The sequence below is a fragment of the Octopus bimaculoides genome, chromosome 19 (genome assembly GCF_046866305.1).
Source record: "Octopus bimaculoides isolate indiv1 chromosome 19, ASM4686630v1, whole genome shotgun sequence".
Classification (NCBI taxonomy): domain Eukaryota; kingdom Metazoa; phylum Mollusca; class Cephalopoda; order Octopoda; family Octopodidae; genus Octopus; species Octopus bimaculoides.
In genome coordinates this window covers 5125782-5140270 of record NC_142946.1, presented here as the reverse complement: position 1 = coordinate 5140270, position 14489 = coordinate 5125782, and the positions used below count along the sequence as shown (strand labels likewise).

At 41.3% G+C, this 14489-nt stretch overlaps 1 protein-coding gene across 7 annotated transcripts in view; it reads right to left on the bottom strand.

The window, feature by feature from the left end:
- Nucleotides 1-2549: 2549 nt before the first annotated feature.
- LOC106869429 (rho GTPase-activating protein 45) overlaps nt 2550-14489 on the bottom strand; it is a 124273-nt gene continuing 112333 nt past the window's right edge. For 6 of the 7 annotated variants that reach the window (XM_014915161.3, XM_014915163.3, XM_052974752.2 and 3 more), the window contains one exon: nt 2849-3937. In XM_014915161.3, the coding sequence (XP_014770647.1) occupies nt 2985-3937 (953 nt within the window). In that variant the 3' untranslated portion in view covers nt 2849-2984. Of the gene's footprint in view, nt 3938-14489 lie in introns of all 7 variants that reach the window. The other variant, XM_089366386.1, reaches the window with a different exon arrangement.

The following is a 14489-nucleotide window of genomic DNA, read 5'->3' as shown; positions in this document are numbered from 1 at the left end:
GATGAACATTATTATAACACCACATATAGATAACGAGACAACACAAACACGAATGAACACCACAGCATCATTAGCTATGATGTTTTAAATGCTTTAAAATTATTTGTACAGTAGTAATATTAGGGGTAGTAACTTCCAGTTATCTCCCTTTAATACTAACGTACCACTACTACTATTATTATTATTATCATTATTACTACTGTTAAGTTACACCGAGAGATATTTCATTAATTATAATAATTACTATTAATTTTCTATATACATCATCGGTGTCCATGTGTGTGTATACTACAGATTACACACACACTATATTTTAGTGTGTACACACACTATTCCTAGTGCATGCACACAGTTGTACAAATACACACACACACACACACACATTTCCCTGTACACATACACATATTTACAAATGTATACACATTTACATGGATGACGCAGATTAAAGAAACACGCACGCACACACACACACACGAATGCATACACACATTTACACAAATGAATGTATACGCACAGGCATTTACACAAATACACACACACAGTCCACCACAGGGTCCAGTCCTTGCTGCAATGTGGTGACTTGCAGGCCTCAATGACCTTGGGAGCTATGACGGTGAAGGGACAAGGTTCTGGTAAGGTCACCCATGCAAGACAAGTCAAAGGACAGAGGCCAGAAAATTATGGACCAAATCTTTCCAGAAGCAAAAATGGGTTTGCATAGGGCCAACCTCACCTCATCTAGAAAGAACAGCAAAGACTACAGAGGCATCAATGACAATCCAGAACCACCAAGACCTAGAAAAGGGAAGCCTTCCTTGAAAAGATAGCTCAGAGTGGAGAACAGTCAAGAAAAGTCATCAAGGGTCTATTCTCTGTAAGGCGTAAAAGATTTAACATAACACACACAGAGTTGGTGGCCGAGTGGACAGGATGCCAGCCAAAAGGTCTGAGGTTCTTATCTTCTATCAGTCAGCAACATTTTGTGCACCTCAGTCCACTAAACAATGAATAGGTTCCATGAAGTGGAAATGTCCATCTTTAGTAAACGGCAGGAACAACTGTCACCCTACGACTGTTTCATTAGCTTGCAGTGTTGGTTTCAAAAACATCCCTGTGTAAGGGATTATGAGTTGGGCTCCACCAGCAGGGTTACCCTCCCTGCATGTAATTCTTGTTTCTGATTTAGGTACAAAGCTAGTAGCTTTGAGGGGAGCTGGGTTAGTCAACTCCATGAATCCTGGTAATTCACTGGTACGCCTGACCAACTCTGGAAAGATGAAATGCAAACTTTGAACGTATTTAAAGAGCTGGAGTGAATGCCACAAAGCATTTTGTCTGATGCTGTAACAATTTTGCCAACCCATCCCCCCCATCTACCCCTTCTCACGCATAATGCCACACTGAAGAGAGAATCAATCACTAGAATACCTACTCATCAAAAAGTAGGGCCGTTGCCACTATCACATGTTCGGATAGTGCTTTTTATGTGCCACCAGAATGGGAGCCAGTCAGGGGACACTGGCCACAGCAACGATATGGTAGGTTTAAATGCTAAAGGGTTAAAAATTCGCAAATATTCTATTAATTTCTCCATAAACTGCATCTGTGAGGATGCAGTTTATTCAAATGTCTATTCAGAAGACCCAATTTATTATTGTTATTATTGAGTGAGAGAGCAGCATATGCCATCAAAGTGACAATGGGGTAAAATATAGTAGTTATATATATATATATATATGAGGGTTTTAGCTCCTCTTTCTAGCAGGTAGGCACCTTGTGTGCCCTGTGCCCTTTACATGGATATGAATATTAAATCTTAATTCTATAGCTATCTAATGCTATTTAAGGCCTGCAACCACCTATATTATCGTTGTTGTTATCATCAACTATTTATATTTACCGCAGATAATAATAACAATAATAATATCTATATAAATATTCAATTCTGAATATTTATTCCTTATTAGTATATTTATGCTGAAGCTGTTCTGATTTCGGCACAAAACAATTCAGAACACCAGCAGACTTCAACGTAACGAGTTAAAGGATTCTTTTTCAGCTGGCAAAACTTGCTGATGAGGGTTCAGGCTTTTTGCCAGAACCAGAAATCACAATCCAAGTATATCCAAATACCAAAATATTTAGCTTTGTGCTGTATTTGGTACGTCAAAATTGTTTAACCCGTTTGCCTGCCTATGGTCGTTTTTCTGTTGAATTTTTTCAGTGTTGTTGGTGGTTTAACTGAGAGTTTTAGCTCCTCTTTCTAGCAGGTAAGCGCCTTGAGTGCCCTTGTGATGGACATAAATTTATATATATATATATATATGTGTGTGTGTGTGTGTGTGTGTGTGTGTGTGTTGTGAATCTGCCAAACTGCTGCTTGGATGAACGCCAGGAATCCTAACAATTAGACTGTACCTCTGTGTGTGTGTGTGTGTGTGTGTGTGTGTGTGTGTGTGTGTGTGTGATTAACCCAAGTTAAAAATAAGAGAAGGAAACAATTTTGTAATCAACATCATAACAAAAGACAATGACAAAGACACTCAGACTTCTGGAAAAATGTTTGGGGTTTTCCAACTTCATTTTCTCTGTGTGTGTGTGTGGTTTTGCTAAGAAACATCTTTGCAGAAAGAGGACACAAGAAAAAATGCTGCATGAGGGAAGAAAAGGAAACAAAAAAAAAAAAAATCAACATTTATAAATTTCACCCAGAATCTAGGCATGGATACCCCACAGTTATTCTTGAAATATTTGTATAACTTACAAAAAATTTTTTAAAAACCCCCAGAAAAATGAAAAACACAAAAAATATGAAATTAAAAAAAGAAAAACAATAAAAAATGGGGGTGGGGGATGTTGGAAAAAAAGAAATAAATGTTAAACATCCAGCTAATATATTTATATTTTTTTGTTTGTTTATATTTATATTATGATGTCTTTTTTTCTTTAAAAATATTTATAAATATTTAAAAAAAAAAAAAAATTCAAACAAAACGTGGTTGACGATCATCTGAGGGTGAACGAGCAAGCGGAATGAGTAATTCCGACGATGAGGAGTCCAGCGAGTCTGTAGGAGTCACTGATGGCGAACTGGATTTGCTACTTGTAGGTTTGTTGGTGAGTGCAGTCTCAGAGGCCTGCATCTTTGGTTCAATCGGTATGATGGAAGTGAGAACAACGGGAGAATTGGCAGACACAGTCCGATGTACCGATGTCTTTGAGTTGGATGCAGAACTGGGAGAAATGCCAGGCAACAGGTCAAGAATTTCTTCTCGGTGTCGTGGCTGGTTTGGCTTCAGAGCCGTTGTCTTCACGCACACTTTTGCCGTGACAACAGGTGGTGACTTGATGTGGCGCAACGCCGACAGTGGCACTTCAATGTGCTCCGATGCCGGCTTGCCAGGTTTAGACGTGGTAGCTGGGTTAAATGAGGTGACAGTGTCCAGGCTTCTGGCAGCTGTCAGCCGGACTCCTTCATCTGAATGGTTAGATGGATAATAATGGATTTTAGCATCAGTTTTTTGTGATGTCGGAATAGCTCTCTGATCCAATGCTTTTTGTTCACTCCTCAACAAGAAAGGAAGTGATCGAGTTTCTGTCAACTTCCGGTGGTCATTTTTCTTTCCGACGTCAAAATTTGGAGATTCATGATAAGGTTTCTGTTTATTTGTGGGGGATAAATGGAAACTTTTGGGTTCTGTTAAATGAACTTCATGGTGATGTAGTGGCAGATATTGTTTTTGTCGTAGTTGTTGCTGCTGCAGTCTGAGACGTTGATGCTGCTGCTGCTGTAGTTGTCGTTCTTGCTGCACTGGCAGCTGCTGTTGTTTTTCCAGTTTTTCTCCTTGTATTTCCAGCTGAAGTGGAAAATGAAATTTCCCATCAATTCTATCGACATTGGTCTTACTGGCAGCTGTTGAAGGCATCGTTATGGCAGCTAGAAAAACAAACAAAAAACACAACTGCATTATTCATTATCCCAGTACGTTGACCAAATGCTACATACACCTACCAGACTCTGACACACAAGAGAGATCAACATTTTACAATTACATACAATATAATAAAACAGAAAACAAATTAACGATTGAGAAGAGACTTAGTCTGAAAAGGGAAAGTAGTGGTCAGATACAACTTTAGAAGTATCCCGGAGACAGATTTGGTGAGTAAGAGAAGCAGAAACAATGACCCTTGGAAGAGGTGAGTCAAAAGAACAAGTTATCCTTGGACTGGAAACCTGCTCCAAATGCTTTCGACAGAGTGGACTCAGCTAAATGCAGCCAAAGTCCAGATTATCATCACCATCATCACTATGATTTAACACCTGTTTCCCATGGTGTTAAACCAAACAAGAGATCATATTTATCTCATAACATATACAATGCATCTGTTGCTCAAGTCTGACCAAGCATCTGCACATGCATGTGAAGGCTTGGGCAAGATATTTTCAGGAAGACCAGCAGCTGGACATAGATGTAAGTCTCCTCCCTTCCTCCCAACACTGATGTTTATTACTTACATTATTTACATTTGATGGATATTTGTCCTCATCTTGTTTGTTGTTAACACAACGTTTCAGCTGATATACCCTCCAGCCTTCATCAGGTGTCTTGGGGAAATTTCAATCCTGGGTTTTCATTTCTAAGGTATTTTTCGATATTATTATTATTATTATTATTATTATTATTATTATTCAGGTCACTGCCTGGAATCGAACTCAGAATCTTGGGGTTAGTAGCCTGCACTCTTAACCACTACGCCATATGCCCATGATTCCAAGTTCGATTCCAGGCAGTGTAATGTACATAATTCCTCATCTCTTAAATATAGAACTGTACTAATGTTTATTTAACAGAAAGGTCGCCAACTTGGGCCGATACATCACTTGCATCAGTGCTGTCACAAATGATGACATTAGAATTTAAAGAGCCAAAACAAATACCACAAGGCATCTTTAACGATCCCTCCAATGGTTCCACTCAATTACTGCCTTCAATTTATACAGTTCTTTTTATTTTTCTACCTCAAAAGAATGGAAGGCAAAAATAGGACACTAAATGAGGACATTAAATAAGCTATATCACATTGTCTCAGTGTCCTATTTATAGGACATTGAGTATTTCCATTTCTACTTGAAGTAAAGGAGTTTTAATAATTATTTTTAAAATTTTAACCTATTTTCAATCATCTGTAAAAATTTTAAAGTAATATTCAGAAATTTAAGTACTTTGGGACTTAATGGGTTAAAAGCAGATAGTCGCATCCTTCTATTCCACTGTTTCTTAATCGCAAAACCATGCTATGTATGTATATCAATTCATATTTATATAAACGAAAATAAAGAATACACACACACACACACACAAGTATATATGCACAGGCACAAACACATTGTTTTATTCGGTGGAACGAAGTGGAAAGTACTCAGCTATGTATTCTAAGTTTGGTTAGCAGAATTACACAGGACACATACAGCTATATATGTATGTATGCTGTACGTGTATCTATATATGTATGTATATATTTATATGAAGCTAAATATATGTCTGGTCATAAAGTGACCAGTGGTTTCGCAGACTGGACATATATTTAACTTGATATAAATACAATGTTGCCCTCCCCCCCCCCCCCGAGTGTGCTTTTCATTTGGATATATGATCCACTGACAATATACATATATATATATATATATATATATATACATATATCATCATCATCATCATCGTTTAACGTCCGCTTTCCATGCTAGCATGGGTTGGACAATTTGACTGAGGACTGGTGAAACCGGATGGCAACACCAGGCTCCAGTCTGATTTGGCAGAGTTTCTACAGCTGGATGCCCTTCCTAACGCCAACCACTCAGAGAGTGTAGTGGGTGCTTTTACATGTCACCCGCACGAAAACGGCCACGCTCGAAATGGTGTCTTTTATGTGCCACCCGCACAAGCCAGTCCAGGAGCACTGGCAACGATCTTGCTCAAAAATCCTACGGGAGCCAGTCAGGCGGTACTGGCAACGGCCACGCTCAAAATGGTGCATCTCATGTGCCACCCGCACAAGAACCAGTCCAGGGGCACTGGCAACGATCTTACTTGGCTTGCCGGGTCTTCTCATGCACAGCACATTTCCAAAGGTCTCGGTCAGTAGTCATCGCCTCGGTGAGGCCCAATGTACGAAGGTTTTGCCTCACCACCTCAGCCCAGGTCTTCCTGGGCCTACCTCTTCCACGGGTTCCCTCAACTGTTAGGGTGTGGCACTTTTTCACGCAGCTATCCTCATCCATTCTCACCACATGTCCATACCAGCGCAATCGTCTCTCTTGCACGCCACAACTGATGCTTCTAATGTTCAGCTTTTCTCTCAAGATACTTACACTCTGACGGGTATTCACATTGACATTACACATCCAACGGAGCATACTGGCTTCATTCCTTGTGAGCTTACGTATGTCCTCAGCAGTTACAGCCCATGTTTCACTGCCATGTAGCATGGTTGTTCGTACGCATGCGTCATACAGTCTGCCTTTTACTCTGAGTGAGAGTCCCTTTGTCGCCAGCAGGGGTAAGAGCTCTCTAAACTTTGCCCAGGCTATTCTTATTCTAGCAGCTACACTTTCAGCGCACCCACCCCCACTACTAACTTGGTCGCCCAGATAGCGGAAGCTATCGACTACCTCTAGTTTTTCACCCTGGAATGAGATAGAAGTTGTTTCCTGTTTGTTTACAGTCTTTATTGCACCTGAACATCTGCCACAAACAAAAACTAACTTGCTAGTTAACCTGCCTTTGATGTTGCTGCACCTCTTATGTGTCCATAGCTTGCACCGGGTACATCTTATAGAGTTACTACCTACTCCTTTTCTACATACTGAGCAGGGCCGTCTACCTGAAGGGGTTTGTGTTTTATCTACCTTCCTACTTATTAGGATTTTGGTTTTAGCTAGGTTGACTCTAAGGCCCTTCAATTCTAGACCTTGCTTCCACACCTGAAACTTCTCCTCTAGTTCTGATAGTGACTCCGCAATTAGGGCAAGGTCATCAGCATAGAGGAGCTCCCAGGGGCAACCTGTCTTGAACTCCTCTGTGATTGCCTGGAGGACTATGGTAAATAAGAGGGGGCTGAGGACGGAACCTTGGTGGACCCCTACCTCTACCCGGAATTCATTGCTGTACTCATAAATATATATACATACATACACACACACACAGTGGTGAGGGCAACAGACTCGCGGTTGTAGAATCGCGGTTTTGATTCCCAGACCGGGCGCTGTGAGTGTTTATTGAGCGAAAACACCTAAAGCTCCACAAGGCTCCGGCAGGGGATGGTGGCAAACCCTGCTGTACTCTTCCACCACAACTTTCTTTCACTCTTACTTCTTGTTTCTGTTGTACTTGTAATTCAAAGGGTCAGCCTTGTCACATTCTCTGTCACGCTGAATCCCCCCCCCCCCCCCCGAGAACTACATTAAGGGTACACATGTCTGTGGAGTGCTCAGCCACTTGCATGTTAATAAATGAGCAGGCTGTTCCGTTGATCGGATCGACTGGAACCCTCGACGTAATAATTGATGGAGTGCCACGGTATGTACACACACACACACATGTACTTATTTGAAACATACATCCCAAAATTTACCCCCCCCTGCAAGAATGAAATTTAGAAGTAACTGGACAACGGTCAGCTCCAACAATGTGTGTGTGTGTGTGTGTGTCACTGAAGAGAGTTAAAATTCAAGAAAATACAAAACACCTAAATTCTACATGAGAAACTGTTGCAGAAGAGAAGAGAAAGAGAGGTGGTGAGTGGGGGGGGACAAGGGAGGAAGAGAAGGGGATGGAAAGTGGAGAGGGAGGGAACTGAGAGAGAGAGAGAGGGGAGGGAGAAAGATGGAGGGAGGGGGAGAGAGAGGAAGGAGAGAGAAGGAGAGAGAGGAAAGAGGAGAGAGAAGAGAGAAAGAAGGAGAGAGGGGAAAGAGGAGAGAGAAGAGAGAGAGAGAGAGGAAGGAGAGAGAGAGAGAGAGGAAGGAGAGAGAGAGAGGAAAGAGAGAGAGAGAGAGGAAAGAGAGAGAGAGAGAGGAAAGAGAGAGAGAGGAGAGGAAAGAGAGAGAGAGGAGAGGGGAAGGGGGGAGAGATGGAGAGAGGGGGAGAGAGAGAGATGGAGGGAGGGGAGAGAGAGAGATGGAGGGAGGGGAGAGAGAGAGATGGAGGGAGGGGAGAGAGAGAGATGGAGGGAGGGGAGAGAGAGAGATGGAGGGAGGGGAGAGAGAGATGGAGGGAGGGGAGAGAGAGATGGAGGGAGGGGAGAGAGAGATGGAGGGAGGGGAGAGAGATGGAGGGAGGGGAGAGAGAGATGGAGGGAGGGGAGAGAGAGAATATGTCATGCAGAATTTGTGAAAGAGAGAGAGAAAGAGAGAGAGAGTAAATAGAAAATGAAAGGTTGAGAGAAACATGTGCAGTGAGGGGAGTGGGAAGATAAGGAGAGGGAGAGGATGGAGAGAGGAAGAGAAGGGGAGATGGAGAGAAAGAAAGAGAGAGGGGAGGGAGGGAGGGAGTGATGGCAACATTTGTTTTTTTTCTTTCTTTTTTTTCGGCCAATTTGGGAAAAATTGAAGAATTGCATTCCCACACACAAAAGAAAATAACTGACTAGAAAGAGAAAAGAATAAACTATGCCATGCAGAAACGATTAGTGTGTGTGTGTGTGTGTGTGTGTGTGTGTGTGTGTGTGTGTGTGTGTGTGTGTGTGTGTGTGTAGGAGAGAGAGAGAAAGGAATGATTGAGTAGAGGTGGCAGGAGACCAGTATGAGTAGAGGTGGCGGGAGACCAGCACGAGTAGAGGTGGCGGGAGACCAGCACGAGTAGAGGTGGCGGGAGACCAGCCCGAGTAGAGGTGGCGGGAGACCAGCCCGAGTAGAGGTGGCGGGAGACCAGCCCGAGTAGAGGTGGTGGGAGACCAGCCCGAGTAGAGGTGGCGGGAGACCAGCCCGAGTAGAGGTGGCGGGAGACCAGCCCGAGTAGAGGTGGCAGGAGACCAGCCCGAGTAGAGGTGGCGGGAGACCAGCCCGAGTAGAGGTGGCGGGAGACCAGTACGAGTAGAGATGGCAGAGGATCAGCCCAAGTTGAGGTGGCAGGAGACCAGTGTGAGTTGAGGTGGTGGGAAACCAGCCCGAGTTGAGGTAGAGGTAGACCAGCCCAAATAGCAGTAGCAAGAGACCTGCCTGAGCAGAAGAGGCTGTTATAGTAGTGAATAATATACAGATTATTAATATTATTATTATTATTATAGCTATTATAGAAAAGTAGAAGCCATATTAGTAGAGAGAGGAGAGACAGCATGTCTGTGGCTGAGAAGCTGGAGTGAGATGGTTACTTCATGACAGCCAGTCAAGTAACCTTTCTTTGGACACAATCTAAGGGGTTTGTGTTAAGTAGCAGTAGTAGTATACAATCAGGAGCAAAGGTGGTACTCGTGATCCTTGGTCTCTTGAGACAGGTGTGAAGGAAAGGAAGTCGTTATTCTCAAACCAGAGACCGTTTCAGAATGCTGAAGGAGTGAAGCTTAGTATTGGACTGTCTACCATTTAGTGTAGGTTCTTAGTGGTTTACTTTGCCTGAAGAGAGGGGATTGTAATGCAGTTAAGATGGTCTTTAGGTTAAGTATTATCGGGGCTCTGTAGTAGAAGTTTACGGTTTGCAGTAATATGCTGAGGGCAGAGAAAATGAGGTTTAATTTTAGATATGTTAATATCGAACAATGAGAATGGTGGCTGAACAAGGAACAGGTGGATAAATACTCTTTATTTTGTGGGTTAATCAGGCTGCCATTGGTTTTATGTCACGAGATATGTAGATATCGTAACAATTATCAAGCCTGTTGTATGAGATGTTGGTTTGATAATTGTTACAAGATATCGCTCTTAACACGAAACCAATGGTAGACTGGTTAACCCACAAATAAAGTATATATATATGTGTTTATATACATATGTGTGTATGTATATACATATTCATGTTAGCATGTGTGTGTGTGTGTGTATATATGTGTGTGTGTATATATATATACACACACGTAGTGATAGTCTTTTGAAGGTTGAGGGAGACAAGATCAGTATACACCCCCTCTCATTGGATGATTAAAATGTAGGCTATAATATGTGTATACATAGATTTGTGAGTATGTGTATGACACAGAGAAAGAGTAGGAGGCAACATACACACACATACATATACTTTTTATAATTTCACTCAGTTCCATATGTCTTAAATTAGGAGGACATAATCATCTCATCAAGAGTACCTATTAATATGCTGAGTGCCTCTTTCTTTCATTTTTCCACTTACGTGTGTGTATATGTGAAGGCACATGGCTCAGTGGTTAGAGTCGGGCTCACAATCATGAGGTAGTGAGTTTGATTCCTGAACCGGGTTGTGTGTTGTGTTCTTAAGCAAGACGTTTTATGTCATGTTGCTCTAGTTCACTCAGCTGTGGAATTGAGCTGTGACGTCACGAGTGCCAAGCTGTGTCGGCCCCTTTGGCTTTCCCTTGGATAACATCAATGGCATAGCGAGGGGAGGCTGGTGTGCATGGGCGACTGCTGGTCTTATATAAACAACCTTTCCTGGACTTGTGCCTCAGAGGAGAACTTTCTTGGTGTAATCCCATCATCATTCACAATCAAAGGGGTCGTTAACATATATATATATATATATATATATACACACATACACATACAGAGTGGTTGGCGTTAGGAAGGGTATCCAGCTGTAGAAACTCTGCCAGATCAGATTGGAGTCTGGTGTAGCCATCTGGTTCACCAGTCCCCAGTCAAATCGTCCAACCCATGCTAGCATGGAAAGTAGACGTTAAATGATGATGATGATACATGAGTGAGCATGATCATATGGATGGAACAGGCACACACAGATGTGTGATTTATATATAAAAAAAGGGTAAAGACCCCCTTCGGTCATGAATGACCATGGGATTGCACCTAGAAAGTTCCCCCTCCGAGGCACAAGTCTGGGTAATGTTGTTTAATGAAGACCAGCCTCCCCTCTCCACACCACCGATGTTATCCAAGAGAAAGGCAAAGGGGCCAATACAACTTGGCACCAGTGACATTGTAACTCAATTCTACAGATGAGTGAACAGGAGCAATGTGAAATAAAGTGTCTTGCTCAAGAACACAGCAAACAACCCGGTCCAGGAATCGAACTCATTACCTCACAATTGCGAGCCTGACACCACACACACTCACACACACATATATGTGAGCTGTTGCTTTTGTTGTTCACCTCTGATCTGATTTAGTGAAGATTTTTAAGCAGAGGTGTTCCACTCACAACTATTCTGTCCATTGCGTTCAGACACACTGTATCTAGGCAGGTCCCATCTTAGCAGAGTTAAGATCCAGATCTATCCAGACCCCTGTAAACCTATGGAGCCCTGGGCAACTGCCCAGCATGCCCATGCCTTTTGACAGGAGGGACATTTGGCTGCTATTTCTAGCAAGCTGAACGACTACTGAAACTATCACATAGCTTCAAAGTGATAGTTGCTGTTCAGCCCCAGGTCACCTCAGATCTGGCAGACCTGTGATCATAGGCATTCCAGCCATGACTATCCCATTGGTTAGTGTCAAAGATGACATTATCGATCAATCAATCTGTCCTTCCTTTTTAATGTTGCGAAGGTACGATGAGGAAGATTTAGCTGTTATTTCTAGCAAATCTGGAGCTCATCAGTTCAGAGTAGCTACACTTGTTGTTTATCCCAAAATTGGCCATGATCCAGTAGACTGTTGGTCAAAGGCCTTCCAGCCATGACCCTCCTCTTCTATTTAGATATGGTATATCTGGGATTTAATTATTCAATACATACATTTCCAAAAAAAAAAAGACTTTTGTGTTAGTATGCTTGTGTGTTTGTATATGAGAGGATGTGTACAAGCATGGGTTTGAGGAGAAATTAGTTGGGGAGGGGGGGAGAGATAGACAGATAGAGAGAGAGAGAGATAGAGAGAGAGAGAACATGTCAGTGAGACAAAGCACAAGAGCAAAGGATGTGAGGGTGGGGGCATGACAGCATGAGTAAAAGGGGAAGTGTGCAAAAGAGAAACAGAGAAAGTGCATGAGAGCAAAAGAGAGGGGAGAGAGAGAGAGAGACCATGAGAACTAAACAGAGAGGCTGAGAGAGCATGCGAGCTAAAGAGAGAGGGGAAGAAAGGATGAGACCTAAAGAGTGAGAGAGAGAGGGAGAGAGGATGAGAGCTAAAGAGAGGGGAAAGAGAGAGGAGAAGATGAGAGGTAAAGAGAGAAAGGTAGAGAGGATGAGGGAGAAAGGGAGCACATGAGAATAATATGAGGAGTAAAACTGGTTGTTGTGTGGTCCCAGGTCAATGGACATATTTGTCACTGAAAATTGAATGGCTTCTGATCTTTTCATCTGAGCACAGAAAAGTTTATGGCTTGTGACCTTTCTAACCTTGTCACCCATTCACAAAACTGTTTAACAGCCTGTTACCTTTTCATTTATCAGTAAATCTGCTTTTGTAGTAATGGTAAAATGCCATTCTGATCGGTAGTAACTCAATAACGGTCAACCAGTTCCAACTCCTTTCTTCTTTTGTGTACAAATTTTATTAATAAAAAAATCTGAAAGTCTGGGGTCAAAACCAATGAAATCATTCGGTCATCGGTCATCATACAACCTCCTCATGGTACTTATTTTATCCCAGACAGAAAGAAGGAGAAAAGGTGGGTGGGATGCACACACAACAAATTCTATTCCAGAAGAAGAGAGAAAAGAAAGGAAAGTGAAGATAGTCTTGATGTTACTCTTTTCATATTGATTGGTAACAAACCAATCAATATTCCCAATTGATAAGAAATCAAAGACCGGGCCATTGTTGTTGTTATTGGTGTTGCTGTCTTTATCGTTATTTTTTTGATTTTGTTTGTTTTTAGAATTTATTTTTGAATAAATGTTTAAATGTTATTTCGTTTTGGGATTTGGTTTGCAAGATTCTTTATGTGTGTTCGTGTGTTGAAGCATATTTTGTTGTGTCTGGGGAGAGCCATTCTCTTTTGGTGCTTTACAATTTAACACACTCACCGGTAAAATTTCCAATTGTTTCATTTTCATTTTTCTAAAATTTTCGTTGCATCTTGCAACCTTTTCAATAGTTTTGACTCCGTGAATAACGGACAGAGTCAAAACTATTGAAAAGGTTGCAAGACACAATGAAAATTTTAGAAAAATAAAAAAGAAATAAGTGAAAATTTTCCTGGTGAATGTGTTAAATTATAAGGCACCAAAAGAGAATGACTCTCCCTAGACACAGTTTAAATGTTAGTTTGTTTTAAATATTTGATAGCCATTTGTGTATTTTATGTCTGTTTTTCCATGTAAGCATGAGTTAGATGGTGACTTATTTGAGCAGTGGTTTACAGCTAAATGCTTCTCTTGCTGTCAGCTGTTTTTCAAATAAGGGATTTTAATCTCACAGAATGCCTGGTTGTCATGCCAACAAGGAATGTAAACAATGTATCACAGTTCAGTTCATATGGTAACTCATGAAACTGTGAAATGGCAACCTTAATATAAAGAGACACACACATATGATTATATATATATATATCCAGCCATAGAAACCATCCCGAACAGACAACCATGCAGTCTGTGGGTTTGCTGGATCCTGTCAAACTGTCTAACCAATGCCAATATGGAAATTTAATGACGATGACACACATAGGCTTTCCATATAGTTTCTGTCTACCAGTTCTATTCAGAAAGCATTGGTTGTCCCAGGGAAATGGCACTGAAGGTGCTGTGCAGTGTAATTGAACTCAAAACCATGTAATTGCAAAGCTAACTTCTTAACCACACAGCCATACTTGTACCTTGTGTGCATGTGTGTGTCAGTGTGTGTATATATATATACACACACATACATACACACAGGATGTCAAAACAAGGAAGCAACAACTTACATACACATGCATGCATGCACATACATATATAGACACACACACACACATACATACATACATACATACATACAACAGGCTTCTTTCAGTTTCTGTCAACCAAATCCACTTATAAGACTTTGGTTGGCCCAAGGCTATAATAAAAGACACCCAAGGTGTCATGGGGTAGGACTGAACCTGGAACCATGTAGTTGAGAAACAATATATATATATATATATATATATATATATATATATATATATAAAAGGGTATATCATGGCTACCGAATAAGTGTCACATATTTTTACAGATATATATACATATATATATATATATATATGTAAACACAAATAAATACATATAATTGTTTTGAGATTTTCTTTCCTATGATGTTATGGGTTATTCAAGTTTCCCAAGCTAGTGATTTACAATTGGATGCTCTTCCTGTCACCAACCTTTTTAGTCACCTCTTACAACAGGGATACAGTGTAGCTATTCTAAAACCGGGATACACACATATG